A 26,248-nucleotide genomic window follows, 5' to 3' on the forward strand; every position below is an offset into this window, starting at 1 on the left:
GCAAGATGCCACCTGATCTTCCTCGTGGGGAAGCAAAGCCAATCAATGTCTAAGCCGCCAGATAAGCGGTTTACAAAATAAAGTCTAAGGCATGATCTCTAGCACTTTCGTTGATGATCCGGAATTTAACCAATTCACTAAGACCTCTACTGTTCTAGGATATCCCTTTCATTTAACACTTGTTATTTTTTTGATTTATGGCTCTTAGTTGTAGGCCTGTTCGTGCGACCTTTTTTCTTATAGGAGTTTGACTTGGATTTTTAGGGTAGCTTTAAGGTCGCATATTAAGGGGCCATTTGGTTGCGATTCTCGCTGAGGATTCACTCTCGAATCTAGCGAATCTCTACCAAACGCGTCATTTTCCACGGGCTCCGACCCCATATCCGGCCGAATCGATTCCCTATTATAGCTTGCGCGAGCGAACCAGCCAAAACGAGGCTTCCCCGGTGAATCCAACCAACAAATTTTGTACCTAGGCCTCTAGTTCAATCATATTTACCCGCAAATGCCATCTCTCAAAACCAACTCGTACCCGGCCTCTCTCCCAGCCCGCAGCCCCCTCCGCACCCGCACCCCTCCCATCCATCTCTCATCCCTCTCTCCTCTCCCCAAAAATGGCGACCTAGGTTTGAGGGCAGCCGTCGCTCGCCACTCTCGTTCTGTCACTGGAGGCCATCTCCCCACTGCAGGACTGCAACCCGAAGGCTTCTCTCCGCTATTGGACCACCTCTCGAAGCCATCTCGCCGCTACCACTAGACCGCCTCCTGAAGACATCTCGTCGGTGCCGCTGAACCACCTCCTGAAGCCATCTCGTCGCCGCTGGACCGCCGGATCTTTAAGCCCTATCGCCTCTGCCTCCAGATCGAGAAGGGAAAACCACCACCGGTTGAGCTCCGTCGATTCGTTCTCAATCGATTTCATCCACGCCTGAGGGCTGGTCCGAGAGCATTTCCCAAGGTGAGCCCCCTGTTCTCCTCTTCTCCACCGTTCTGTCTTGTTGGCATGAAGGAAATTGATATGGCTGTGCAAAATGGAAACAAAAATTGTTGTGGCTGTGCAAAATGGATTGTTGTGGCTTCGTAGAATGGCAAATGAAATTGATGTGGTTGTGCAAATGGTATGTCTCTCTGTTGTGGCTTTGTGGAATGAAAAATGAAATTGATGTGGCTTTGTAGAATGGAAAACGAAAATGAATGCAAGTGATATGAGACTAGGAAGATTGAAGACAATAGTTGCTAAAACAAAGATATACTTTTGGCGAATTGGAATTATGTTTGTTTGAACTGTGAGGGCTACGTTTGTAATGTCAATTAGAATAGTGTTAATAGCTCGTGCAACCTTGTAATAGCAGCCTGGGTTCCCTATATAGACTGAAGTTGCTTCTTGAAAGATAGCTCAATGTGTTATGATATAATAACTTCTAGAAGATGACATTGCACATTAGTAGTACTAATCCTAGATGTTCTTAAAATTCCATTCAATTGGATGGTTGTTGGTGATTTTGTATATATCAATGTCCAATGATCATATTCTATTGGAGTGAGAATTGATGTGGAGTAATGCAGATGGCTGCTAGTGCTGAATGGCCTGATGAGAGAAATAGGATTGTTTGTGAAATCTTTGCTGACGAAGTTAGGAATGGAAATTGTTCAAGTACCCACTTGAACAAAGTAGGCTACGATAACGTTATTGCCAAATTTGAAGAGAGGACTGGCATACGTTACACAAAGCTGCAATTTAAGAATAAATGGGATAAGTTGAAGAGGGAGTATAGTGCATGGAAGCTATTGTTGAAACAAACTGGATTAGGCTGGGATGAAGCAAAGGGTACTGTCACTACTTCAATTGAAAGGTGGAAGCAGTTAAAGAAAGTAAGCAATCAAAATATATTTCCAATATTATTGTATTTATGATCAGCTTGCATTCATCAATGTCTTAACTTTTTTTTTGTATTGCAGGATGTTAAAGGAAGTAGCAAGTTTGAACATCGAGGACTTCAAAATGAAGATAAAATGAAGATTATGTTTGAAGACCTTCGAAATACTGGTGAAGACCATTGGGATGGTTCATCAGGTGCTGCTCCTACTAGTCCTCGTGGCTCCAATGATTAGGATGAAGGGGATGAAGAGGATGATTGTGAGGAAGTAACTCCTCCCACTGGCAAAGGAAAGAGAGCACATGGTGGAGACAAAGACAAGAGAAAAAAGCCTAAGGCTAGTGGTAGAGAGTGGATGCAAGATCAAATGGCTCATATAATTTCTTTGAATGAGAGAACAAGTGCATCTTTTGAATCAATGTCAAGAAGGGAGGATCACTCTGAGTTTTCCATTTCAAAAGTCATGGCATTGGTCAAGGAATGTGGGGCTACCTCCGGTACAAAAGAGCATTTTGTTGCTTCTGAAATTTTTATCAAAAGAGCTGAAAGAGAGATGTTTATGACTTTGGAAACACCCCAAGAGTGATATCAATGGCTAAAAATGAAGCAAGACCCCCTAGATTGAGATACATGTTGGTAAAGCATGAAGTGCATCTTTCTGTTTTGTGCTATTTTATTGTACCATGAACCTATTTTTGTATTTAAAACTTTTCATGTACCTTTTCATTTGTGTAAACCTGTTTGAACCTGTATGGAACTATTTCTAAACATGTATGCTTTTTCTTTAGATGTCCTCTAGTGAATGTTCAAGGGATGGAAGTAGTTCTGATGATGATGGCATGTTATCTTTGAAGATTATGCGTCTGCAACAAGAAATGCAAACTAATTTATTTGCAACTTCATGTATTGTCAACATGTACTACTCTACTTATCTTGATAAGAATCCACCCAGGACATCACGGCTCATGGGTTTTGCTTGGTTGAGGAAAACATTGAATACTCTAGGAGAAAGCCACAGGATGTTTAGGATGAATGAAAGACTTTTATATGTTGCATGATTTATTGGTGAGTTCTTATGATCTGAAATCATCCATCCATATGAGCTCAATGGAATCACTTGCTCTCTTTTTGTCCATTTGTGGGCAAAATAGATCAAACTCTGCTGTTCAGAATACATTCAAGCACTCTAGTGAAACAATTAGTAGGAAATTTGATGAGGTCTTGCATTGCCTAGTCAAGATGGCTAAGGACTATATAAGTCCCAAGGATAGAAACTTCTCTATTGTGCACACTAGGATTAGTGGTGATAAAAGGATGTGGCCACATTTTAAGGAATGTATTGGAGCTATTGACGGTACTCATATCTTAGCAACACCACATTCTAGAGATTATATTAGATACATTGGCAGATGTGGAAAGCCAACCCAAAATGTGATGGCAGTTGTTGATTTTGACATGCGTTTCACCTATGCATCTATTGGTCAACCAGGGTCTATGCATGACACCATTGTGCTATATCATGCTTTGGAGGCTGATAGAAGAACCTTTCCATATCCACCATTGGGTAAATATTTTACTTTCTTTTTCTTCTTTCATGGTTACTTAGCACCATACAAAGGTTCTATAAAATGACTTTTCACTTGCATGTTGTAGGAAAATATTATGTTGTTGATGCGGGTTACCCAAATAGACCGGGTTATTTAGCACCATATAAAGGTCAAAGATATCATGTTCCTGATTGGAGGAGGGGTGTTGCTCCTAACGGTGAGCAAGAGCTCTTCAACTATTTGCACTCAAGTATTCGCAACGTTGTTGAGCGTATTTTTGGTGTGTAGAAGATGAAGTGGCGAATTCTTAACAACATGCCAAGCTATCCAATGGACAAGTAAAAGATGATTGTGGCGGCAACCATGTGTCTCCATAACTTCATTCGTGAGAACCATGCACTTGATAAGCATTTCCGAAGGTGTGACCGAGACCCGAATTATGTGCCCACTATACCTCAAAGGTATAAGAGACATGCACCTTCTCAAAATGCATCCGATGCTTCGACATCACAATCAAATGATACAAACATGGATAGGTTTCGTGATGATCTGGCAAGGGCTATATCACAATCTAGAGGATAGATGAATCATCATAATTTGTGATTTTGGAGGTCTTTTGTCACCACTTCAGTTATATCTTGGAGTGTCCGATGGTTGTATTTTTTTAGCACTAGTAATTATTCAATCACTTGGTTGTCATTTCCATATAATTTCCTCATTAATGGATATCACTTATTGCACACATTTTATTTTAAAAAGCATTATGAAGAAGACAACATATATAAGGCAAATACATCTCATATACAAGCCAAATACATCTTATATACAAGTCAGATACATCTCAAATACAAGTCCAAATACATCTCATATACAAGTCAGCACAGATATATAGGCAGGGTTACAACGGTCAATTCAGCCACCATACTCTCTTTTCAGGAATTGCAATTCAGTCAGCTAGCCAAACAGTTTCACTGCTGAATCGAATTCATTAGAGAAACATTTTCAGGGTGAATTTGAATCACTTTCAAGGTGAATTTGAATCCAGAGTTGTGCCAAACGGGCCCTAAGCTTACCAACTCCACCTCATTATCTACCTCTGTGATCTCATTCACAAGGTGAGATAAGAGAGGACCGTCCCACGCGACCTCTATCTCATCTTCGCTTGAGATAAGATAATCAATAACTGTTTCATTTTTATTGGTATGTTTTGGATTTTTAGGTTGAACCTTCACTCTATCAACCACCATATACCTTAGCGTTTTAACTGAAAAATCAATCTCTTAGTCATTGTTACCCAACGATGTACGAATAGAGCTAATTTTAGAGGAAATACAAGGGACGAATTGTGAGGTGTACATAGTATGGATGTACCTGTTATTATGGGTGCTTTTGCCAGTGTAGCTAGGTTCTTTGCCGCCACCCTGTTCATCGCTTTAGCCATTGAGTCAACCTCTGTCGCCGGAACATCATTTCCAGCCGGGAGCTCTTGGAGGCGTGCGCTGCGGCGATAGTCTCCTTTAGGCTTGAACGCAGCTGGAGGGGAGGCCGGAGTGGCCTGCCGCCCCACCATCAGCCCAATTGAAGTGGAAGGTGATGGCGGCATGCTTACACCCAAAGCCTCCTTCACACTCTGATGTTTCGCAGGACAGCCATCCGAACCACTAGCAGCCTCCGCAACAGAGCAAAGAGTCTGCGGCGCCGAAACAGAAGGGAGGGTCTTCGGTTTGTCCACCTGAAGACAGAGGTCTATTCTGAACCTGCAGTCCCTAGAACTCACCGGCCTGGATGGAAGCCGGCAGGAGAGCGTCCCGTCGCAGCATCTGGGTTCACCCGCCACCAGCCACCTGCCACTGCGCATCAGCCATAGGCGAAGCAGCCGCGACTGTAGACCACGGGCTGCAGCGGCCGGAGGGTGAGTGGGCTGCGGGATGCGGCGGCTGCCGGCCGTGAGGAGCCCGATCTCGACACCAGAACCAGACTGATGCCGCCCCTGGGCCATCGTGCTGCCGGCCTGAGGCAGCGCCACCGGCGCGCCAACCCGAGTGAACTCGCCGGCCTGGATGGAAGCTGGCGGGAGAGCGTCCCGTCGCAGCACTTGGGTTTACCCGCCCCCAGCCACCTGCTCCTGCGCATCAACAAAAGGCGAAGCGTCTGCCGCAGCAGCCGCGACTGCAGCCGACCGCGGGCTGCAGAGGCCGGAGGGCGAGGGGGTCGCGGGATGCGGCTGCTGCCGGCCGTGAGGAGCCCCGGTCGCCGCCAGCTGAAGCCGAGCTTCAAGAAACACCGGGGCTGCCTAGCTCTGGCCCCGCGCGTGGCAGCGCCACCAGAACCGATGCCTGTTGCCCGTATCGTAACACGATAATGTTTGTGCCCGAGCCCTTCTTCGTACCACATGTTCTGCCTCCGTCCCTGCCACAGCTGATGCTGGTCTCCGGTGTCAGTAACATTATGGAGATGATTCCACTTGATCAGAACCATCCCTGCTGGGCATTGTATAAAAAAGGAGAATGTATTTGACATTTATAACACGGAATATCTGGAACGGTTTTCACAGGAGAAGAAGATACTAAACTTGTCCTAATAAATAGCTTCTCGAGTTTCTCATGTTAAAGTTTTGATTCTTCGAATGTTTTCCACCCAAGAAGATTTTTAAGCAATTAACAGATAGCTTTCAAGTATTTGCTATTACTTTATAGAAAACATCCAACCTTGACTCTGGAAATTAACCGTATGCCTTTTTCCACAACGGCTACAAGTCGCAACAATCGTTGTGACTCCATACACGTATTCATCCACACATTAATTGTTGCCACGAATGTGAACCACAAGTAATTGATGATGTTTTCTAATAAAGTAGTACTTTCTTCGATTGTAAATGTAGATTATTTTAGACTTGTGCATAAGGATTAAGAAAGTAGATCAAATAATCTTTTTGCCTTTCATTTATTCTGCATTGAAAAAGATAACTCATTTATTTGTGAGAGTGGTAGTATTTATTAAACAAGAGTAAAACCAGAAAAAAAGAGAAAAAAATATATAGAAGTTCGAGAATAACTTATATTTAGAGAATAGTTAAGAAGGCTAAAACGATCTATATTTGCAACCAGAGGGAGTAGCGAATATTTGAAAGCTATCTATTAAATGATTTAAAATCTTCTTGGGTGGAAAACGTGTCCAAGATTCAAAACCTTAACATGTCCAAAAAATCGATAGATACCGCTCGAGCTTTGTTCTCATACTATATGCTAGACACACCACACATGGACACACGCGCGTGTCCCCTGCTCATGCTAGAATCAGGATTTAACAAAGCACTGATATGGGTTTCCACTAAACACACACGTGAACTCTTAAATAAGCTAGACACTAGCGCCGATGTATTATACTTGATGGTGGATCCGTTGAGCACCCGAATGTTCTGCCTCCATCCCCGCAACAGCACGATGGAGATGGTTCCACTTGATCCGAACCATGCATGCCTTGTAGGCATCGTATCGCTTAGGCAAGAGCCGTTTGGTGTATCGGTTCCTGGGACTTTTGGAGGGATCGGCAGATCAGGGAGATAATGGAGCTATTCAGTAAATAAACAATCACAACTTTCAAATTAGGCAGGAATTTACACAATATCCTTTTTTCGTATTCATATTGCAGATATACCGTCACAAATGTTGTTTTTAGTTATTACCAGATTTTCTTTATATTCATAGCGGATACTTTGGATGTTTATCTTTCACACCAACATGTTGACATCTTAGTGATACACACACATAGGCAACACCACCATATCACTACTATAAAAATTATTTTTAGAGACGGTTGATAACTCATGTATATAGGCGTTTAGCGCATCCGCCTGTAATCAAAGGCTCGTGAAAATAGACGATTTCCACATACGTAAAAGAGTCGCATGTAGAAATCTATTACCACAGACGGTTCACTTAAGGAACCGTCTGTGAAAATAGGTTTTCACAGGCGGTTCCTTAAGCGAGCCGTTTGTAGAAACCGATTTTCACAGGCGGTTCCTTAAGCGAACTGTCTGTGATAATTGGTTCCCGAATCGATATTTTTTTATTCGAAAAAAATAGTTTTCTCAGGCGGTTCACATAAGAAAACGCATGTGAAAATGAGTTTTTACACAGGCAGTTCCTTATATTAACCGTCTGTGATAATCATCATATTTTTAGAGACGGTTCATATAAGGAACCGTCTGTGAAAATATATTTTCACAGACGGTTTATAATCACAACGGACCTCTGCTAACTATGCAGACGATTTTTCAAATAAGCCGCATGTGAAAATACACTCTAGGTGTCTCAAAAAATAGTTTTTTAATAGTGTATGCTACATAAACCACGCAGGGACAGATGCGTGTGTCTCGCCTACACATGGTAAATTCAAGATCTCACAAAATAGGGAGTTGGATTTTCCACTAAACACACAATATATTTTCGAAATCTACAAAGAAGGTCTTCAACTTTCATAACCAAATAAACCACATTTCTATTCTTTCATATACTAGGCCTAATTCGCGTCACATAATAGACCTAAAAAATCTGCCTAAAACCTTGACAGCAGACTTTAACGGCCCATAACAACCAAACCACAGGGGCTACAAAAGTGTACTCTACATGACTGGAAAGATAAAAATATGATCTGCAACTTTTGTTATTATCAATTTTTCTAGAAAAACTATTAAGGTTCCCTAAACAGAAACTGTCCAAAAAGACGGCTGATGGAGAACAGTGAACTTCTAATTAAGCTTTATATTACTAAACTAGAATTACTATTTTTCATCACACTAATAACTAAAACCTAACTATAAGTCATCATTGTACAACCAAAATAAACGATGTGGTTGCGCATGCGCAAAAGAAACCCTAAAACTTTCCGGTTGCTATCGTCACAAAAGAACCACTACACCCGTTACGTGCCGATGCCTACCATGGCTAGTTGGAATCGGCCACAACAAAAAAGTAGTCATCGGCGTCGTCATTATAGGTGTCAGCGTCAGTGTCGGTGGCCTCCTCCTAGGCATCCTCCTCCTCCACTTCCTCCTCGCGCTGGCTCCTCTTCAGCTTATCAATAAAGAAATCCCACACTTCGTCGATGGACTCAGACCCCGCTGATCCGGATTTGACGGACTGCACCTCATCTAAACTCTTTAGTACCGGTGGAGCTTCATCATTCGACAAAGGCACATGGGTGGCTGGAGTGGCTGGAGATGGTGGTGGCGTAGGGATGGCGGGAGTTGGTGGTGGAGGTTCCATGGCGGAGGAGGTCGCTGTGGCGGTGGAGAAGAGAGGGAAGAAGAGAGAGAGAGAGAGAGAGAGAGAGAGAGAGAGAGAGAGAGAGAGAGAGAGAGAGTGGGAGGTCGGGAGCTGAGCGATCGAAGGCCAGTGAGTATAAATTTATAAGGATTTTAGGAGAAGCTGAACTGGCAGAGAGTGGAAGCTGTATCGGCAGTGGGCTATCATTGTCAGTTCATAACTTCAACCGGCAGTGATAGCCACTATCATTGCCGATTATTAATACATGTCATCCAATGTCTCGGGCGTGTCACATTCGCCCTCGGAGTCGCAGCCCCGACTTTCCTTGACATGCTTCAGGTACCTGTATTGTTAATGCAGAATATACATAAATGTTTATTTGCAAAGTTTTGTTACCTCTCATATGAGTGTTGCCAGTCTTCTAGTCTCCAGCTAGAGGTTAGGGACCATTTAACGTCGCTTTTCTTAGTGCAGGCCACCAACCCTGGGGATCTCCAAGGGGTCCTATCAGAAGACTCCTTGCCTCCTTCTACTGCAGTTGACATCCTACCCGTTGAGAGGCTTGCGGACAAAGAGGTCACCGCCATGGTGTATTCTTGGGCTGCAAGATGTATTTTTGATTGAATCAGGAACCATGTGTAGATCACCTCCTTCACCAGTCCACAATCTGTAGCTGCAAAGCTCGACCTGGATGACTTGACTGTTGTATGCCGCAACAGCTTCCTGTTTGGATTTGTATCATTTGTTACATGCTCCTTTGAATCCATTAACTTCAAAAAATAATATACTACAAACCACACTAATCCAAAAAATATGTAAAATAAAGTATGAAAGCAACATTAGCATCATATTATAGAGATAATTATATATGATTGCAAGGTCGACTGGGTCAGTGAAAAGACGTGCAAGGTGCATGTGTAATTACCATCCCAGTCGAGCTTTGCAGTCATATGTATGGTCTCCAATTTCATCATTTGAAAACAGGAAAACAAGTATGAAAATAATGCAATTTGTAATACAACACGTAACAAGAGTAAAAAAGAAATATGACCTTAATGGCTATAGCAAATGCTCTTATTAGGCACACATAATAGGAAAGATGAAGGATATTGATCACAGTTTGGACAAATCCTTTTTCTTCCACTATTATGTGAACCTAATAAGGCCAAGGTGTAAGTGTTGTAAATAATAATGCGATAATAAGAAATGACAGCAATACGTAATAAAGAATATCCAATGACATGTGTACAACAATAATTGGACAGTAGGTGTATAAAAGTGCTCTCAGGAAATGAATAAAAATTGGCTCCAGGACAATCAAGGTCCTATCCTCTAATTTTCTATTGAGTACATCAACGACTGAACAATTTACTAAGTTCTCATCTAGTTATTAGAACCTGGACAGAATTCTCAAAAATCATACAATATCATCATGGACAGTGTTGCTGTACCAAATCAGATAGCATTGATTCTGAAAAGGAGAAGCAATTACCTACCGAGACAGAAATAGAGACTGAACAACATGATTCAAACAAGTAATGACAGAATAAAAAGGATGAATCAACTTCCTTATCCATAATCTGAGATGCTAATCAATCTTTGAACTTACAACAGCACACCATCTAGGGATCAAATTATAATAGAGCCCACTGCAGAGACAACGCAAGAAATATGTCTAGGTATACAAGTAGAGACCAGCAAGGACCGAGGTAGCATATGTTCTTATCATTTGAACATGCAAAAGGACCACAAGCAACATTTTTTCTTATCATTTGAACACAAAAGGACCACAACCAGCATCTGTTCTTATCATTTGAATACACAAAAGGACTGAGGCAGCATCTATTCTTATCATTTGAACACACAAAAGGACCGAGGCAGCATATCTGCTCTTATCATTTGAACACACAAAAGGACCACAAGAAGCATCTGTTCTTATCATTTGAATACACAAAAGGATCATAACTAGCACCTGTTCTTATCATTTTAACACGCAAAAGGACCAGCACACAAGCATCTGTTCTTATCATTTGAACACATAAGCAGTCGGCCATGAATCAGTATAAACTTGCGCTTAAACCCTAGGAATTGGAAGGGAGAAGGAGACGGAGGGGGAGCCAGGAGGCCTATGTCGATGTCGGGGTGTTGGTCCATGGGGATAGCGGTGGTGGACGAGGGCGCAAGGCACGGCAGCGCGAGCTCCTTAGCGTCGAGGTGTTCGTCGGGGTGGAGGTGGCGGGCTCCTCGGCGTCGGGGTGGTGGTCCTCGGGGATGGGGTGATGGTGGACGAAAGCGCAATGCACGACAGCACAGGCTTCTTGGCATGAGGATATGACAGCGCGGGCTCCTCGGTGTTGGCAGGCAATTTTTTGGAAGTCTCAGAGAGCGTCGTCATCGAGCACTTCTATTGGGGAGGACTTTCACTGCTGGATCAAGGGGATCTTTACTGCCAGCTCAATAGGACAACCGGTAGTAAAACATATTTCACTGTCGGCCCAGTAAGTCCACCGGCAGCGGTCGAATAGGTTCACCGGCAGTGAAACCCCCTTCACTGCAGGTGCAGGGTAAAAATAAATTTGATTTAGCTGCGCACGCACACGCCGAGACTCGAACCCATGACTTGCCCCAAGTAAGACCGAACAATTAAACCGCTGCGCTACTCAAATGTTTTCAGTTAAGTTTGTACTATCTATAATTATTAACATTCCGTGGACCTAAAATGCTAATACACATTTATTTAAATTTGAACTTCCTATATACCGAAATTAAGTTTTGTATATACCTAAATTTCATGGTTCAATTTTCTAATTCAATAAAAAATTAAAATAAATATGTTCATACCTAAGTTTCTATATTGGGGCTTGCTATATATCATAATTTCATCGATAAATATTTTAAATCATTAAAAATTAAAAATAAATATGCTCATAACTATAGCTAATGTAAATCATGCAATATGCAAATAGCAATATGCTAGCGCTCTTGCTAATTCATTAAAAATCAAAAATAGTAATACATAGCAATAGTGCTTGTGCTATTGCTAATTCATTAAAAATCAAAAAATTAATATGCACAATAATAAAGACATCTTCCACCGTAAACTACAAATTAAAGATTCCATAACATAAGTGAGGTATAATTGCATCTATAAAAAATTCATTCTCTTTGTTAACGACATTCTCCACTCTGATAATCCTTCTTTTTCCTTGAAGAACCACGTGGCGATTCTCCTTGTTAACCGGGTCCGGGTCCTTAACATAGAAGACCTGCATAACATCATTCGCAAGTACAAATGGTTCTTCTCTGTATCTAACAAGTTTTTGGTTCACTGTAGTCATACTGTACTTGTCGATCTTCACACCCCTGGGAGTCTAACCCATTGGCACTGGAAATGAGGAACCTTTAACACTCTATAGTCGAGCTCCCAGATCTTCTCTATGAATCTGTAGTAGGTCTCCCTATTTCCATTATAGTTGTAAGCATCTATACGGACTCCGCTATTTTGGTTGACACTCTTATTATCCTAAGCTCTCGTATAAAATATATAGTCATTTATGACATATCCTTAGAATGTGAGGATTGTAGTTGACGGTTCATGAGCCAACACATTCAACTGAGCACACTCTATCTGCTTATCCATCACCTGTCTACGTAACCAGGTGCCAAAATGATCTCGGTGCTTCCCTGGGTTTCTGGTGCGTAGCATCTTCTGGTGTTCTTCGACATACGGGTTCACTACAACTGATTGTTGCAAAACTGCAAAATGTGTTTGCGTGAATGAAATGGGGTCGTTAGTGTGGAATGAGTTTGCACCTATCGTCTCTTTCCCCTATAGCCTCTCCTCATGGCAAGATACAGACACACCAATCGATTTGAGATTCATGTAGTCAACACAGAAATCAATGACCTCCTCGGTTCCCTAGCCCTCGGCCATGCAGCCTTCCGGCCGATTTCGGTTTCAAACATATTTCTTCAGAACTCCCATGAACCTCTCGAAAGGGTACATCTGATGCAGAAACACGGGGCCAAAAATAAGTATCTCTTTCACAATGTAAACAATAGGATGCACCATGATATCAAAAAACGATGGATGGAACAACTCCTCAAGCTGGGATAGAATCCCAACCACGTCTTCCTGCAGCTTATCTAACTTGGTCGGATTGATGGCCTTCTGTGATATCGTGTTGATGAATGAACACAACTTTATGATTGGGTTTCGGACCTTCGGCGGTAGAATACCTCTAATTGCAATTGTAAGCATCTGTGTCATCATCACATGACAATCATGAGACTTCATGCCAGTGAATTTCAAATCTTTCATTTTTACTAGTCTCTTTATGTTGGCGAAGTAACCGGATGGAACTTTGATTCCATGTAAGCACTCGCATATTGCCATTTTCTCCGTCTTGCTCAGACTGTAGCTAGCGGGACCAAGATATTTTTCACCTTCTTCCATATCTTTGGGATGTAGATCCTATCTGAGTTTCAAACATTTCAGGTCCTTCCATGCTTGTAGTGTATCCTTTGTTTTGCCAGGTATGTCTATTAATGTACCAATCAATCTATCACACATGTTCTTGTCAATGTGCATGACATCGATTGCGTGTCGAACCGCCAAATCCGGCCAATAAGATAAGTCATAAAAAATAGATTTTTTTTTAACATAGGAGCTCTAAGATTAGATTTTAGAACCAGCGTACTCCCGCATCCCTTTCTAAGGATAACTTTAAGTCTCTTTACCATCTCATATACCTATCTCCCAGTGCGATGCTTAGGAGGTGATCGGGTCTCAACTTTCCTATCAAAGCTCTCCTGTTGCTACGGTATGGGTGATCCTTGCGAAGAAATTTACGATGACCTAGGTACACCATTTTTCAGCTGTTCTTCAGCCACAAGCTCTCTGCTTCATCCAAACAATGAACACATGCACAGTTGCCTTTGACAGTCTAGCTCGCTAGGTTGCCAAGGGTTGTCTAATTCTGTATTGTTATGAATAGCATTGCGCATATGGTGAAGTTCTATCGTTTGTATGCATCCCATACCTGCACACCATCGTTCCATAGTACTACAAGATCTTTCATTAATGGTTTTCGGTAGACATTGATATTGTTGTCAGGTTGGCTCGGTCCTGGTATCAGCACCGGCATCATAATGTACTTTTGATTCATACACAACCAAGGAGGAAGGTTGTAGATACATAGAGTCAGAGGCCAAGTGCTATGACTACTGCTCATGCTGCCGAATGGATTCATCCCATCTGTACTTAATCCAAATCTTATATTCCTCACATCTTCTGCAAAGAGCTCCTTGTATTTCCTATCAATGTTTCTCCACTACGTAGAATCAGCGGGGTGTCTCAGCATTCCATCATCCTTGCGTTCCTTGGCAAGCCATCGCATCAGTTCAGCATACCTTTTCTTCACGAACAAACGCTACAAATGGGGGACTATAGGAAAATACCACATCACATTGACGGGAGGCCTTTTCTTCTTTCCTTCACCATCAATATCATCACCGTCGCGCTTGTACCGTGCTGCACCACAGATGAGACACGCTTCCAAGTCTTCATGCTCTCCACGATACAACATGCAATCATTTGGACATACATGTATTTTCTGCACTTCCAACCCCAATAGGCACACAGCCTGGTTGGACTGATACGTGTTTTCTGGCACCACATATCCCTTTCGAAGCAATTTTTTTCAAGAACAGTAACAACTATGTGAAGCTTATATCAGACCACACATTGCTTGTCTTCAATTGTAGCAGTGAAAGCATGGTACGTAACTTTGTGTGCTCCTTCTCGCAGCCTGGGAACAATGTTGTTTTAGAGTCCTCTACCATATGCTGAAACTTTTAAAACTCTCTTTCATTGGTGAAGTTCCCCTCCCCATCACACAACATCTGCTCCAGATCATCAGAGTCAGCATCGGCCAACATCTCCTCTAGATCATTATCGACCAATGTATCTCCGGCAGACAACATATCGGTGTATTCGTCTGCTGGCATATCGGTGCACAAGTCTTCGTCTTCTCTGCCAATGTATTGCCCTTTCTGCATGATCTCAGTTTCATCGTGCTCGGTCCAATGGGTATAGCCAGGCATATATCCCCTTGGCATCAATTTGAGAATGTATCTGCTGGGTGGTGGAAAACTGCTTCTTGTTCTCACAATCGACGCATAGACAACACATATATTAAGACTATGTATTTGACTTGTGCTTCGCGGTTGCTACCAGGAAACACTTCATGTTGTTCTTGTACTCTGCATTCACACGACTCGCATCGTACATCCATCTACAATTATATCATTATTGTAAATCCAAATTCATAACATTTAGAAGATTTTGCAATCACCAACAAATAAATAACCTTGTCATCTCCTACCAACAATTGGCCCGAGTTGGAGGAGCCACCTTTTGTATACTTTCGCGTCCACTTTCGATGAGTGTTTGTTGGTGCCATCTCTAAAAATTTTCATTATTATTTAACCCTTATGTAGGACTAATTAAGTAAATGAAAAATAAATATGCTAATACATAAAGTTTCTATGTTCGAGCTTGCTAATTAAATAAAATATAAAAAATATAATTGTATCTTGCTGCATACCTAAATATATGGCCAAATTTTCTAATTTATTAAAATTCAAAATAAATATACTCATACCTAAAGTTTTCATATTGGAGCATGCTAATTAATACAATATAAAATATAAAATTGGAGCTTGCTACATACCTAAATATCATGGCTAATTTCCTAATTCATTAAAAATAAATCATAAATATACTCATACCTAAAGTTTCTATATTGGAGCTTGCTAATTAATTAAAATATAAAAAATATAATTAGAGTTTGCTATATACCTTAATATCATGGCTAAATTTTCTAATCCATTAAAAACAAAAAAAATTATGCTTATACATCTAGCTAATGTAAATTAATAATAAAGACACTTTCCACCATAAGCTACTAATTGAAGCTTCCATATTATTAATGAGGTATAATTGCATCTATATTGTCTCAAAACATCATAGTTATAGGTTCATCTCCATCACTTCAAAATCTAGAGCAATTTAGCAAATAAAATTCAACTAGAAATAGATTGAAGATGAAGTTACATACCTTGGAACACCTAGGGCATGGGGATTCCTCAAAATTTTAAAGTCATCAAGAACTTGGTGATAAAAAAATAGCCACCACCGAGTAAAAACAGAGCTCCTCTTTATTATGCTCGAGCTTGGAGAAGGAGAGAGCGACTTTTATATAACCGAGATATCACCGCTGGCTCATATAACCAGCCGGCAGTGATGCCCTGTTATCACCGTCGGTCAATGGGTTAAGCTGGCAGTGATGAGGGAGGGCATCACTGCCGGCTCAAGCCACCGACCGGCAGTGATGACCATTATCACTGCTGGTTCAAAAGCCAGGATGACTGATTCTTCCTGCGCGGCATATGAACCGGCAGTGATACCCCATCACTGCCAGCCTATTAGTAACCGGCAGTAATGAGCCAGCATAAAAGGTTAGTTCTGTAGTAGTACCACCTGCTAGCTCCCGCCGGTGCCGTGTGCGTCCGAGCCATGTTGCCGCCATTCATGTGGCTGCTGGATCCTTTGTCATCGTCAGTGCAAATCCTGGCTGGAGGAGGGGACCTCGAGGTGCGAATCCTGTCGCTCATTGCTCACTGATGGAAATCAGGGCGATTTTGTAAGATGAAGAGTAATTTCAGCGGGGAAAAATTTAGAGCAGTGGACAGCGAGTTTCTCCGAGGTTCAGAGAACTAATCCCCTCTTCTTCTTTTTTTGCTTTTATATTTATTAGGCCCATAAGCACTCACCCGATGCGCCCATTACCCACACAACTCCATGATCCGCTAGAATCGGTCAGGCTAACAAACTCTGAACTCACGTGCTAACTGACAGAACTGAGCTCTCATCCGTCAGTCCAACACATGCACATTGTTGGCGATCTAGCACTCGGATCGCTCACTGGAACCTCACACAATGACTGAAATTGCTCAGTTGCGCAGACTGAAGAAAATCTGAAAAACAATGTGCTAGAGTAATTGAATATTCAGCGGGTATTCAGAGTGGATTTGTGCTACGGAAGCTGCAGCGCTTTCTCTGGTGTTTATTCCTTTTAATAGACAACTAAGTAGTGGACAATGAGGCCTATATGAGCGCCATGATCTCCACGTCTTGTGCCATCCCACAAGCCGATCAAGTCGCGCATGTACTGACTGAAAAAACGGACTGACAGACTAACAGACTCTGAACTAACTCCTACTTCTACTGACCCACGACTCACTTAGCTAAATATCCGGTCAGAGAAGAGAAAACAAGGATTACACCCTGACTATCTCCCCCCTAATGCTTACATCTCTTCACTTCAGCTCAAAGACTCCGATCTTTGCACGTTGCTCTTGAAACCTGATTTGTCCCAGAGCTACAGTTAAAATGTCTGCAAGCTGTTCTTCCGACAAAGTCCAGATCGACTTTCCTTTCATTGACACAATTTCTGATGAAATGATATTTTGCGTCGATATGTTTACTCCGATCGTGGAATATCGGATTCTTGCTCAGAGCAACTGCGGACTTGTTGTCGACTTTGAGTTCTGGTACTCCCACTATCCTCCCAAGAACTTCTGTCAACAGTCGCGAGAGCCAGCTGCCTTGACAGGCTTCTGCTGCAGCAGCAATATACTCGGTTTCACAAGAGGATAGCACCACCACGCGTTGTTTCTGGGACTGCCATGTAATTGGCTTGCCTCTGAGGAAGAAGATCACACCAGATGTACTCTTTCGATCATCCACATCTCCTGCCATGTCTGAATCGCTGAATTCGACAAGTTGGGGATCACCTTGTTCTTTCCTCGAGTAAAAGACACCATAGCTCACTATCCCGGCAACATACCTCAGCAGATGCTTGACGGCAATGTGATGTTCTTGCCTAGGTGCCTCCAAAAATCGGCTAACATACCCCACCGCGAAGGATATGTCAGGCTGAGTATAGACCAGATACCTGAGGCTTCCGATGATGCTTCTGTAGTTCTTCTCATCTACCAACTCACTTGTGCTTGATCTGGACAACTTCAGTCGTGGTTCCATCAGAGTTTGACAGGGGTTGCATCCTCCCAATCCGGCCTTCTTTACCAGCTTCTAGGCATATAATCCTTCACGAAGATTGATGTCGCTCTAGCATTGTCACACCTCAATCCCCAGATAGTGCGACTGAAGTCCCAAGTTGCTCATTCAGAAGAGATTCATCATCTCCTTCTTGAATGAGTCAATGTTTTTGTCGGATGTGCCAGTGATGATCAAGTCGTCCATGTAAACCCTAACTAGAAGTTGGGATTCATCATCGCTGCCTGCATAGATGCCATGATCAATGTCACTCTTCTGAAACCCGAGGGCCCTTAGGCTGGCGTCCAGCTTCGAGTTCCATGCCCGGGGAGCCTGCTTGAGCCCATACAACGCCTTGTGGAGCTTCAACACTTGGCGTGGGCGTTTTTCATTGATGAAGCCTGGGGCTTGCTCGGCGTAGATTTCCTCCTCCAGATTGCCATTGAGGGAGGCCATCTTCACATCCATGTGATGCATGCTCCATCCAAAGTGTGCTACCACTGTGATCAACATGTGAACTGAGTCAAGTCTCGCCACCGGCGCTAATGTTTCTTCGTAGTCGAGTCGTTGAGCATAGCCTATTACCACCAATCAGGCCTTGTGGCGGACAACGGCACCCTGATCATCACACTTGAGCTCGAATATCCACTTGAGCCCGATGGCGTTCCTTCTCGTTGGAGATCAACCAAATCACAAATGCGGTTGTCTTCTATGGCCGCCATCTCGTTTATCATTGCTTGCCATCACACCATGTGTTGTTCGGCCTCAGTGAAGGTTGTGGGCTCTTCATCGATTGCCAGTAGCAGCTTGCCACCGTCGAGTTCCCGAGAAGCCAGTCTAGGAGGACCCGCCACCCCAATGATTTTGTCAACGAGGCGGAACCGTCTCTAGGCATCATTGTGATCGTCATCCAAATCTAGCATGTGTGACGGCGGTGAGGCAAACTCAACCGTAGTCCACCCCAACTGCGAACTAGTTGCCATGGGCGACATGGGTTGCTCAGCTCCTGCACTCACCGCCATGGGTGACAGTGACCGGCTCACTCCTAGGCTCGCCACCATGGACCTGTCTCCATCTTGCTGAGGTGATCCATGTGTTGTTCGAGCACCCGTCGTCTCTGTGAGTAGTCCCGCTATGAAGGGCTTGCCACCATTGTGGTACGGATCATCCCTTTCTCCACTCTAGTCCCATTGCGCCAATTCATCAAAGATCACATCGTGGATCACCACCACGCAATTGCTAGCTGGATTGAACACCTGATAGGCCTTTGAGCTGGGCTTGTAGCCCACGAACACCATCGGTATGCTAAAATTGGCTAACTTCACGTGTGCTTAGCTCACTTTGAAAATAAGAAGAAGTGTGATTTTACGTGTAAAGATGTCATAATCCTAGTTCTGGTTGTAATTATCATTATTTTGCTATGTAAGATGATGTGACTTGTAAGATCAATGTATCAATTGTCAGTACTTTTATGCCAATTTTGCTAGGTAAGATGTGACTTTTTTTTGTTAAATGTGGTCGTAACATACTTATTTACAATATTATATGTAAGAACTATTATGTATATATGTGTAACATGAATTACTATGTATTATGAATATGTCTTTATTATTGATTTACATTACATATGTCTAATTGTATGCATGTATTGAGTGGGAGAGAGACGTAGAGATCGAGGAGAGAGAGGGAGAACAGAGAGGGAGGACAGGGCCGGAGTAGAAGGGGGGAGGCACAACACTGCCAGCTCTGTGGATCGGCAGTGAAAGTGGTTATCACTGCCGGCTGAAGCATTCGATCGGCAGTGATTCCTCTGCCGGCCGAATGCTTCAGCCGGCAGTGATAACCACTTTCACTGTTGATCCATGGAGCCGGCAACGATAATCCTTGACTATCATTGCCCGTTACCCACTGCCGGCTCTAAAACCGGCAGTGAAGGGGGTTTTGGAGTCAGCAGTGAAATACTGTTCTGTAGTAGTGTCTAGAGCTCACTCTAAGCTCTGATGCCAATTGTTAACATCTAGCACTCGGATCACTCATCGGAACCTCACACAATCACTGAAATGGCTCAGTTGCACAGACGGAAGAAAATCGGAAACAATGTGCTACAGTATCCGGATATTCAGAGTGGATTTGTGCTGCGGAAGCTGCAGCATTTTCTCTTGTGTTTATTCCTTTAAATGGACAACTAAGTAGTGGACAATAAGGCCTATATGTGCGCCATGATCTCCACGTCTTGTGCCATCCCACAAGCCGATCAAGTTGCGCATGTACTGACTGAAAAAACGGACTGACAGACTCTGAACTAACTCCTACTTCCACTGACCCACGACTCAGCCAGATATCCGGTCAGAGAAGGGAAGTCGAGGATTACACCCTGACACACATGACACCTCCACACCAAGCATGATTAAAACATAACAGTAGCTACGTCCGGCCGTACAACAGAGTAACACGCCGTGGAGCCGTACGCGTTCAGTCAAGAGCTAGCTTGCCGTGGTAGGCGTCCCTTCTCCTGACGCTGACGGCGAGCCCATTCTTCATGTGAAGTGTGATGGACAGCTTGGGCTCCACGACGTGCCCCGGCACAACATCCATGGCGAAGTTCCAAAGCACGGGCGCCGCCACGGTCTTCATCTGCATGAACGCCATCTCCTTGCCGAGGCACGTCCGCGGCCCAGTGTTGAAGGAGATGAACTTGTAAGATGGCTCGTACCGCAGCTTCCCTTCCTCGGTAACCCACCTCTCGGGCCGGAACTCCATGCAGTCCTTGCCCCACACGCCTTCCATCCTGCCCATGGAGTAGTTTAACACTAGTATCTTATCGCCTGCCTTCACCTCCTGTCCGCTCGGCAGCAGGTCGTCGTCTACCACCGCCTTGTGTTCGAACGGGATGGGCGGGTACAGCCTCAAGCACTCGCACAATGCTGCGTGCATGTACACCAGGCTGCTGAGCTCGCTCGCGTCGAAGGTCACCATGCCGCTGCTGGGTCCAGCGGCACCGTCGGCGACCTTCTTTGAAGCGATTGGCGCAAGCTCGTCCAGTAGTTTCTGCTCGACGCGTTGGTTCTTGGAGATGAGGTAGAAGAACCACGACAGCGCCAAGCCCGTCCCGTCGCGGCCGGCGACCAAGAGGTTCACCATCGTGTCCCGCAAGAATACGTCATCGTTGTGGCTGGTGTCTTCGTTACAGATGAACGAGGACAGCAAGTCGGCTGAGTTACTGATGCATTCCTTGAGCTTGTGGGCCCTGCGTTTTTCGATGGTGGCGGCGACGAAACTGTCAATCGTCCTTCGAGCAGCCGCCATCTTCTTCTCCTGCCCTACTTCCAGCCTCTTCATGAGCTTCCAGCAGGCCGCCGGGGTGATGTGCCGGAGGAAAAGAGTCTCCAACGCATCGTCCATCGCACGCGCAAAGGAGGGAACCACCGGCGAGCCGATCGCCAGACACCCAGGATCGACACCGGAGACGAGGGTGCAGGTCAGGTCCAACGCTAGCCTCAGGAACACGTTGTTCAGATCACACGGCCGTCCTTCATTAGCAGTGTGGGCGAGGAAAGGCAGGAGGCTGTTCTCCACCTTGTCACGGCAGCACCGTGCAGCGAAGGCGCGAAACTGAGGACCATTCAAGAGCATCTGGGACGTCACCCGCTGGCGCCGCCACGACTCCCCATCGGCGTTGAAGATGCCGTCGCCAAGAATGTCAAAGATCTCGGCGAACGTGTCGCCTTTTGGGTAGTTGGCGAAGTTGGACGTGAAGATGTGGCGCACATTGGAGGGGTCGCAAGTGACGAAATACCGCAGGCCGGTGCGCCCACCGCGAACTTCGAAGTTGTAGTCCACGTCGCTCAGGATGCTGGTGGCCCAGTCGTATAAGTTGTGGATGTTGGCGACCAAGCCGGGGAGGTGCCCAACTACTGGCCATTCGGTCGGCTCCAAAGAGCTAGTTTTCTTAGATTGCAGGTGGTAGTAGTACAGGATGAGGAAGCAGATGACTAGGAACAGCTCTATGGACAGGAAAAACGCATCCATATTGTCTGGGGAAAGATAGATGGAAGATTACGGTGCAACATGGCTATTTGTAAGCGATGCAAGAGACTGCATGAGCCATGATCTGTGAGAGGTAGGTAAGATGCAAGTCCTCCATCAATTCTTCTGTGACATCTATCAATTTTGTAAAACAGGCGAAACACTGTTCTTTAGTCCTTATGTCAAAAAAAAAAACGTGTAAAGATAATATAAAGCGACCTCTGAGGACTTCTGTTTGCATCCCTATTGGGCATTAAATAACGGGTAGTTGCTAAATGAGTAATGAATTCGATCTATTGGTTGGTTGTTATTTAGTCTTAATCAAGAAAGCGTACGGATTACAATTAATATTAGTCGAAGCATAATATTAGGAATCAAGCACGATAGGATCGAACATGAGATATGATTTTTACATTAAAAATCCTTACGAGAAAAAATCACGAGCGACAATCGACGATCTTCACTATATCGGGGATGTGTACAATACAGAGGATTACAATGAGCGTCTCAGCTCTCCTTAAAGTTTATAAGATATATTTATAGAGATGGACACATACGATTCGAGTCTAATACAGACTGTTCCGAAATATGAGCCGAAGGCGTCCCTTATATGGCCCAACAAGAATTCGGATCGCAATCCAATAAACTCCACCATGAGACGAATTCCATCTTGTAGCAAATAAAAAATCATCAATAAACTCCATTTAATAATAAATATCACCGACGCCAAAAGTCTCTAGGACTCAAACTGTAACACCAATTAAATTTGAGCATAGCTCAAATTTAGTAGCATGAACTGGCTTTGTCATCATATCAGCAGGATTATCATGAGTGCTTATCTTGCATATTTTAATATCACCTTGAGCAATAACATCTCAAATATAATGATACCTCACATCAATGTGCTTTGTTCTTTCATGAAACATCTGATCCTTTGTAAGACAAATAGCACTCGGACTATCACAGAATATATTAATGCAAGAATTATCTCCACAAAGCTTAGTGTACAAACCTCTCAGCCAAACAGCTTCTTTGCATGCTTCAGAAATAGCTATATATTCAGCTTCAGTAGTTGATAAAGCAACAGTGGCTTGCAAACATGCTTTCCAACTAACAGCACAACCACCAATGGTGAAAACATAACCTGTGAGAGATCTCCTCTTATCCAAATCACCAGCATAATCTGAGTCAACATAACCAACAAGTCCATCTCTAGATTTTCCAAATTGCAAACAAGCATTAGAAGTACCACACAGATATCTAAAAATCCACTAAACAACTTTCCAATACTCTTTGCAAGGATTAGCCTTGAATCTACGAACAACACTCAGTGCATGAGATAAATCAGGACGAGGGCAGACCATAGCATACATAAGTGAACCAACTACACTTGAATATGGAACTCTAGACATATACTCAACATCATAATCTGACTCAGGACATAAAGCTGAAGATAATTTGAAATGCGCAGATAATGGAGTACTCAATGGTTTTGCATCCTACATATTGAAACGACGAAGAACCTTCTCAATATAACTTTACTGACTAAGATATAACTTGTCAGCTTTCCTGTCTCTAATCATCTCCATGACAAAATTTTTCTTTGCTGCACCTAAATCCTTCATCTCAAATTCATTACTTAACTGTGATTTCAATTTGACTATTTCTAATTTATCCTTTGTAGCAATCAACATATCATCGACATAGAGAAGCAAATAAATAGCTGAACCATTAACAATCTTCAACTAGATACGGCTATCATAATTAGAACGCTTAAAACCATTAGAAAGCATAAAGGAGTCAAACCTCTTGTACTACTGTCTAGGGGATTGCTTCAAACCATAAAGAGATTTCTTTAATTTACAGATAAGATCTTCTTTTCCAAGAATAACAAAACATTCGGGTTGATCCATATTAATATCTTCATCTAACTCGCCATGTAAAAATTCAGTTTTAACATCTAATTGCTCAAGTTCATAATCATGTATAGCAACAATATTGAGTAAAGTGTGAATAGAACTATGCTTCACAACAGGGGAGAAGACATCATTATAATCAATATCTGGAATCTGGCTATAACCTTTAGCTACCAACCTTGCTTTATACCTTGCTGCTTTATTAGGAGAAATACCCTCCTTTCTTTTAAAAATCCACTTGCCACGAACATGCTTCTTTTCTTTTGGCAATTTGACTAAATCTCAAATACCATTCTTTTCAAGTGACTCCATCTCATCTTGCATTGCAGTCATCCAATTATTATAATCAACAGAAGTAATAGCCTCATTGTAATTAGAAGGTTCTGCATTACCTTTAACTTCTTATGCCCAACTCAAAGCATAAGCAGCAATATTACACTGCTCAATTAACCTCTTATGTGGATTAATTTGTCTTATAGGCCTATTAACTGCAATAGAATGTTGTGTAGGCTGCACAACGGATGAAGAATGTGGAACACTAGATGAATCATGATCAATAAATAAATTTTCAGCAATAGTTATATCTTGGACAATGACATCTAGTGTACTTTCTACATTAATAAAATGCTCTACCTGCATGCTAGAACTTTGCTGACTCTGAACAGGAGCATTAGGCAACATAGCAGATTCATTAAAGACAACATTCCTGCTAATCACCACCTTTTGTGTTGCAGGATTCCATAATTTATAACCTTTAATACCAGATTCATAACCAAGAAAGATACACTTAACAGCTCTAGGCTCCAATTTACCATTATCAACATAAGCATAAGCAGGACTAGCAAAAACTCTCAATTCTGAATAATCAGCTGGAGAACCAGACCATACCTCAATTGGAGTTTTCTTATCAATGACAATATTGGGTGATCAATTAAAAAGATAGCAAGCAGTGGAAGCGGTTTCAGCCCAAAAATGTCTATTCATACCTGCATTAGACAACATGCAACCGGCTCTCGAGATCATAGTTCTGTTCATACGTTCAACTACACCGTTTTTTTGTGGAGTACCAGGCAGTGTAGTGTTTTACAATGCCTTCAGACTTACAATATGAATCAAATTCATCAGAACAGAATTTCATCCCATTATGAGTGCGAAGCATCTTTACCTTCTTTTTACTTTGCCTCTCAGCCATAACCTTCCACTCTTTAAATGCTTCTAATTTATGCTTCAAGAAATAAGGTCAAACTCTTCTCAAGTAATCATCAGTAATAGTTAATATGAGAACCACCCAGTGAAGACCTACAAGATGGTTCCCATAAATCATAATGCACATAATCAAGAATACCTTCTGTTGTATGAACCTAAGTGTTAAATTTCACCCTCTTATGCTTGCCAAAAATACAATGCTCAAAAAATTTCAGCTTGCCGATACTATGTCCATCTAGAAGACCTCTCTTGCTCAATTATACCAAACCAAGTTCACTCATATGCCCAAGACGCATATGACAAAGATTAGTAGCATTAGAATCTGATAATGAATGTGAACTTACAGCGGCATCACCTGTGATTGTATTGCATCGGAGAGGATATAAATTGGCAGACTTCAAATCACCTTTAATTACAATAAGAGAACCTTTTTTCACCTTCAAAACACCATCTCCACCTGACCAATCATACCCTTTATTATCAAGAGTACTCAAAGAAATAAAGTTCCTTTTCATACCTAGAATATACCTCACATCTGTCAAAGTTCTAACAATGCCATCATGCATCTTTATCATAATTGATCCAATTCCAACAATTGAACGTGGGTTGTCATCACCCATCCAAACAGAACCAGCATCTTGAATAGAATTATAAGTGGTGAACCAATCTCTATATATGCATATATGAAAACACGCAACAGAGTCAATAATCCATTCGTCACCACTACTAGCACATCCAGCAAAAGCAATGAGGGTCTCTCCATCAGAACTATTACCGGAAGTAGAAAAAGATGCTTTACCTTCTTCATTAGATTTACCTTTCCTCTTTTCTATATTCTTCAACTTATAACATTGAGATATGTCATAATTATTTTTCTTGCAATACCTGCAGAATTTTTCTTTACCTCTAGACTTTGAACGACCCCTGTAACCGTTCAAACTTTTATCTCTTTGGCTATTATGCGAATTCTTCTCCTTTGTCCTGCCACGCACAATCAAACCTTCTCTATTGGAAGTAGAGCCATCAGTAGACACCATCTGTTTCATCTTTTCCTTGGCATGCAAGGCCTCATAAACTTCTTTTAAAGTTAGTGTATCATGATTGTATAATATGGTATCTTTGAAGTTTGCAAAAGAACTGGGTAATGAGCACAAAAGAATAAAACTCAAATCCTCCTTAGACTGTAGGTCAGCAACGATCTCCTTAAAAACCGAAAGATGATTCAACATAGAACCACCCTCCTGTAATTTGTGCGTGAACCATTTCATCTTCACATGCATTTTACTGG

The 26,248-nt window shown here is 42.7% G+C and overlaps 3 protein-coding genes across 3 annotated transcripts; 1 reads left to right on the forward strand and 2 right to left on the reverse strand.

The window, feature by feature from the left end:
- Positions 1-1,560: 1,560 nt before the first annotated feature.
- LOC133903219 (L10-interacting MYB domain-containing protein-like) lies at positions 1,561-2,112 on the forward strand. The gene is made up of 2 exons (XM_062344536.1): positions 1,561-1,872; positions 1,960-2,112. Exons 1-2 carry the CDS (start codon positions 1,561-1,563, stop codon positions 2,110-2,112), a joined length of 465 nt encoding a protein of 154 aa, XP_062200520.1.
- Positions 2,113-4,215: 2,103 nt separating this feature from the next.
- Positions 4,216-5,822, reverse strand: LOC133903677 (uncharacterized). Its single transcript, XM_062345116.1, has 2 exons — positions 4,796-5,822; positions 4,216-4,688 (listed from the first exon to the last, which is right to left on the reverse strand). The coding sequence occupies exons 1-2, from the start codon at positions 5,421-5,423 to the stop codon at positions 4,393-4,395; spliced, it is 924 nt and encodes a 307-aa protein (XP_062201100.1). The 5' UTR covers positions 5,424-5,822; the 3' UTR covers positions 4,216-4,392.
- Positions 5,823-20,010: 14,188 nt separating this feature from the next.
- LOC133903794 (noroxomaritidine synthase-like) lies at positions 20,011-21,841 on the reverse strand. Its single transcript, XM_062345256.1, has one exon. The coding sequence runs from the start codon at positions 21,839-21,841 to the stop codon at positions 20,285-20,287; it is 1,557 nt and encodes a 518-aa protein (XP_062201240.1). The 3' UTR covers positions 20,011-20,284.
- Positions 21,842-26,248: the final 4,407 nt, after the last annotated feature.

The sequence above is a fragment of the Phragmites australis genome, chromosome 21, assembly GCF_958298935.1.
Source record: "Phragmites australis chromosome 21, lpPhrAust1.1, whole genome shotgun sequence".
NCBI classification, from domain to species: domain Eukaryota; kingdom Viridiplantae; phylum Streptophyta; class Magnoliopsida; order Poales; family Poaceae; genus Phragmites; species Phragmites australis.

Bases quoted from the DNA above. Each gene is read 5' to 3' on its own strand.
- LOC133903794 (XM_062345256.1), bottom strand. From the start codon at position 21,841: ATGGATGCGTTTTTCCTGTCCATAGAGCTGTTCCTAGTCATCTGCTTC.
- LOC133903219 (XM_062344536.1), top strand. From the start codon at position 1,561: ATGCAGATGGCTGCTAGTGCTGAATGGCCTGATGAGAGAAATAGGATT. The intron at 1,873-1,959 runs GTAAGCAATCAA...TTTGTATTGCAG, and splicing joins GGTGGAAGCAGTTAAAGAAA to GATGTTAAAGGAAGTAGCAA.
- LOC133903677 (XM_062345116.1), bottom strand. From the start codon at position 5,423: ATGGCCCAGGGGCGGCATCAGTCTGGTTCTGGTGTCGAGATCGGGCTC. The intron at 4,689-4,795 runs GTACATCCATAC...TTGATTTTTCAG, and splicing joins AAAAGCACCCATAATAACAG to TTAAAACGCTAAGGTATATG.